Source organism: Neltuma alba, unplaced genomic scaffold (genome assembly GCF_004799145.2).
Source record: "Neltuma alba isolate B1F8T4 unplaced genomic scaffold, ASM479914v2 tig00013631_pilon, whole genome shotgun sequence".
Classification (NCBI taxonomy): domain Eukaryota; kingdom Viridiplantae; phylum Streptophyta; class Magnoliopsida; order Fabales; family Fabaceae; genus Neltuma; species Neltuma alba.
The window spans coordinates 84662-89311 of NW_021637815.1; the positions used below are offsets into that span (position 1 = coordinate 84662).

Here is a 4650-nt window from a genome sequence, read left to right on the forward strand (position 1 = left end):
TTACGGCGGTTTTGAGAACGACGTCTATGCCATCGACATAAAATATAGAGGATTTCACGGCGGTTTAAGAACCGCCGTGGTATGTGACTTTTCACAGCGGTTATATAAATAACCGCCGTGAAAAGTTTCTTGTTTTTTTTAGTCTATGTTTTCCCTATTGATCAGGATGGAACGGGAGAACAAAACCTCAAAGGAAGGGATCTGAAAATCAATCAACCAATAATCTCTCACCAGTTAAAATCGTTCTGATGGAGCAAACTTAGATTCTTTCTCACAGTAATAGCACCACTTAGCTTTACCTTCAACCACTAGATTGAAGCCACTAAGATTTAATAAAGATAAAATCAAAGACTCAGGTCTGATAAAAATCATATCTCTTTAAACTTAGATTAAACATCATATTTGTAACCAAAGAAAATAATCATACCAAACCATAAAAATTATGAAATTCATAGAAAGAATGGAGGTGAAAAACTCACAAATAAGAATGAAGAGGATGAGGCAATGGCAACGGCAACAACGATGGCGACGGTGATAGAAGAACATGGTAGAGATTATAGAAGCAAAGGATAAATACCGACAAAGGTAGGAGGAGGGAGAAAATCGAGCGGGGATGGTAATGGGCGACTATGAGCTATGACTCTAAAAAGTGAAAACTATCGCGTCATGGATTTTAAAATTCTGATAGACTTTTTACAACGGTTATTTAAAAGTATGCCTATAATTATAGAAATACCACCGTCATATTTTTTACAGTGTTTTTTCTAATAACCGTTGTAAATTAGCATCGTGAAAGATCTTTTTTGTAGTAGTGAGAAAATAATAAATTTAATAGATAAATTGGACTCATATCTTATATTTAACATGAAATCTAATTACTCTCAACTAGCTATAATATTAGGACCGGAAGGAGTATGAACCAAGAGCAATTATAATTTCTAGTTCTACTCGATCCTGCATAGCAACAAGAGAAAATCCTATACTATTGAAAATTACTGCAATATAATAGATATGCATGGTTTGAGTGTGGTCAAATAAACATCTTGGCGAGTTACTAACCATACATACATAGATACCTATATATACAGGTATAGATCAACGAGCTTGCTCTTGAATTTCATTCTCGGACCATGTCAGTGATGGAGAGAGCTATGGCGGACAACTGAAAGGTATGATTGTTTCTCTTCGTTAATGGCGAAACCACTCGTCTGCTATTTTCCTTGAAGCCATCTTCACAGGTGGAAGACGCATCAAGAACTGAACTAACCTTGGCGTTCGAATCTACATAACGCTTTCTCCTGTAATCTCCAATGGCTTCTTCAACAGTTGTGATGGCATCTGAATACAGTTCCAGGCAATCCTTTAAGCATTCTATGATATACCGATCTATCTTCTTCTTCTTCAAGAGGTGTTTAATGTAAACCCTAGTTTCTGTGACGTTGTTTCTGGTTAGATTCATGGAGATGAGACCAAGTTTAGTGAGGCTTAATCTCATGCTGTGGCTGCTGGGATCTGCTTCTAAAGAAGATATGCAGAAGTTAAGGCTTATGTTTGGATCAGTGTCTGAACTTTTCTTGCAGGTTTCTTGAATGAGATGGTTCATGAATGCTAAGGGATTGAAGGAAGGGAAGAGGATGATAAAAAAGAATAAGGAACACAAGCAGGGTATTGTACCCATCATCTTCTGCCGCGCATAGTGTACGTATAGGATTAGGAATATATAGAGAAAGAAAAGGGAGGGGGAGGTGAAATCAGACTTAGATTCTCTTTCCCTTGCCTTTTTTCTCTCCACTTTTTCTCTCAACCAATAAATTACATAATATTAAGTTGAAAATTTTTGAATAAGTTTTATAATATATGAATATAATATTTAATTTCACCTTGATCTCATGCTGATTTAGGTCATTTCATGAAAAAACAATTTAATATAATTTTCGAATAATCTCCAAAGGCTTCACAAAAATTAAGATATTTTGAGGGATTATTTTGAGCTTCACACATCCTTATATAGTATATATCTTTCTGTCTTAATATATTTTAAATCTTATTTGAAAATACAAAACAAGGCATCTAAAAATGAGCCTATTATAATGTTTTCCTACAACTTAAATTTGTCTATTCAATTTTTAAAATCTTTAAAATATAATTTTATTTTTAATATTTAATTAATACTTTTAAATACACAGAAGTATCTATTTTCAGTTTAAACGGCATTTACTTTCTAATTATAGATACATATTTAAATACATTAAATACTCTATAATATTCTTCCAGAAGAAATGAGCAGCAAATTGCTAACAGCGTATCTGGGCGCACCGCAGAAGCATATATGACTGGAGCGTACACTAGTCTCGCGAAGAAGAAAGCTTCTCAACACACCAACACATCCACGTGGATGGGGCTTTTTGCGGGATTAACGGACAGAAATTATATACGGAGGCTTTTATGTGGAGGGTGGAGCAAGGAGAAAGCCTTGCTGCTGAACTTTGGGGAGATCGAGCTTGGGATAGCGGCCGCAAGTGTGTGAATATGTTTACAGACTCAGACTGCTACAAATATCGAGCTACACGATGATGCCACCCTGATCTATGAACTGCAAAATTTCTTAAGAAGAGAATGGAATGTAAAGTTACTGTGGATCAGCAGAGATGACAACAGGGAGGCAGATTTCTTCACAAAGGAGGCCTTATCTTAGGGGAAGCGGCTTTCCTCCTTTGCTTTTACCATCCGCTGCCTCGCATGATGTCGTTTGGTGAGAAAGCGGGATCTGAATCAAATTAATTGGACGACAGTGTTTAATATGAAATCATGTTTCCTTCTTCGGTTCTTCCATGCAGCAGCACGTCTGGTTTTAATGTTTTAATTTCCCGTGTTCCATTCTTCTTCCACTAGCGTGGGAAAGTTGAAGGTACTGGAGTGAAGAAGTTTCTTAGAAGACTTGAAGAATTTCAACAAAAGAGATATATGGGCTCTGAATATTAAAGATTGGTAAGGAAATAAGTTTCTTCTTCTTTCATATCTGTTTAAATTTTTCCGTAAAATGAATCAGTTATGAGTCAATCCAAAAAAGAATCAGTTTTGAGAATGTAGGAGAAGCAAAATATAGCAATGGAAACCACCATTTTCATCTCTTTCTTATGTGTTCTTTTCATTTGTGTGTGAGTATTTGAATCAAAAAGTCAAAAGAACAAACCACCTGAATCAGCGACATACTGTGCAAACGTGGGTGTATATATTTTAATAAAAGATAGATTGAAATAATTGAATTCAAGGGAGTTTCGGGACTATGTATATGCTCTGTTTAGTTAATAGATTCTTTTTGTGGGTGGATATGTGTGTATATATTTGCCTCATTTAATGTATTTATTTGTGTGTGTATACAATTTGTAACTATTTTATTCACTTATCATTAATTAACATTATACACTTTTCAATTTTGCAGGAGGCTTAAACCATGGCAATAAATTTGACTCCTACACTTAATCTTGAATTTGATGATATAGAAGCATCCCGGGAATTTTGGAGAACATATGCTAAAAGAATTGGTTTTGGTGTTCGAAAGCAGAGGTTTAACAAGAGCAAAAAAAGATAAGCCAATCACATTCATCTTATCTATATGTTTGTAACAAAGAAGGGGTGAAAAAACCAGATAAACTAGAGGTGCAAATTAGGAAGCCTAGAAATGAGACAAGAACGAGTTGTGAAGCTAGAATGAAAGATAAGCTGGTAAATGGAAAATATAGAATAAGTGAAGTTTTTCTAGATAATAATCATCCTCTTCAACCTCCTAAAGCTGTTCACCTACTTCCATTGTATCGAGGATTAACACCAGCTCAACGTTATGAATTAGAAAATGCTGAAAAAGCTAGGGTTAATCAAAAATCAACATTCAATTTGCAAAGCCAATATGTAGGAGGTCGAGACAACTGGGATATACAAGAGGTGATGTGAAAAATTATCTTAACTCAAGCTAGCTCTCTTTTTTGGTCAAGCTAGCTCATCATTTTGTTCTTATGTGTTACTCTCTGTTTTGATCAATCAAGCTCATCATTTTCTTTATTTGAGCTAGTTCTGTTTTTTTAATGAAACTTGCTTATTGTTCTTGTAACTTGTTATGCAGCATGAAATTCAGTCATGCTAAAATATTTCCTTCCTTGTTGCAATTCAAACATCTTGATACACATCCATGTAGCAAATTAAGTATTGCTTTTATGTGAATGATGTGAACACAACCTGAAACAATGCAATGGGAAACATATTATTCTATCAGTATGTGAGCTTGCTTAAGATTTATCAACATGCCTAAATTTCTTCCTCAAAAAATATGATGAATCAATAATTTAAAAAAGAGTTATATATTTTTAACAAAACCTCAAACTTGATAGGCCAAAATCACATAGCTATTAATTATGAGGATCATGTTTTTTCCTTTATTATTGAGGTATGCTCTCAACCTAGAAAATGCATAAAAATTCTAGAATCAATTCAAATACCAAATTCATGAAAGCTTAAGCAATCATAATTTGCATCAATAGTAATAAAGGCTTGATCACAACATTTACCTATTGGACTTGAGTACGTGAAGTGTCAAACTGATAGTCTATACAATAAACATTCCCATTAATTGTTGGACACAAACTTAGATCTTGG

General features: G+C 34.4%; 1 protein-coding gene across 1 annotated transcript; it reads right to left on the reverse strand.

Moving 5' to 3' along the window:
* Positions 1 to 915: 915 nt before the first annotated feature.
* On the reverse strand, positions 916 to 1603 carry LOC114738590 (putative invertase inhibitor). The gene has a single exon (XM_028926651.1). The coding sequence runs from the start codon at positions 1601 to 1603 to the stop codon at positions 1118 to 1120; it is 486 nt and encodes a 161-aa protein (XP_028782484.1). The 3' UTR covers positions 916 to 1117.
* Between the last annotated feature and the right edge of the window lie 3047 nt (positions 1604 to 4650).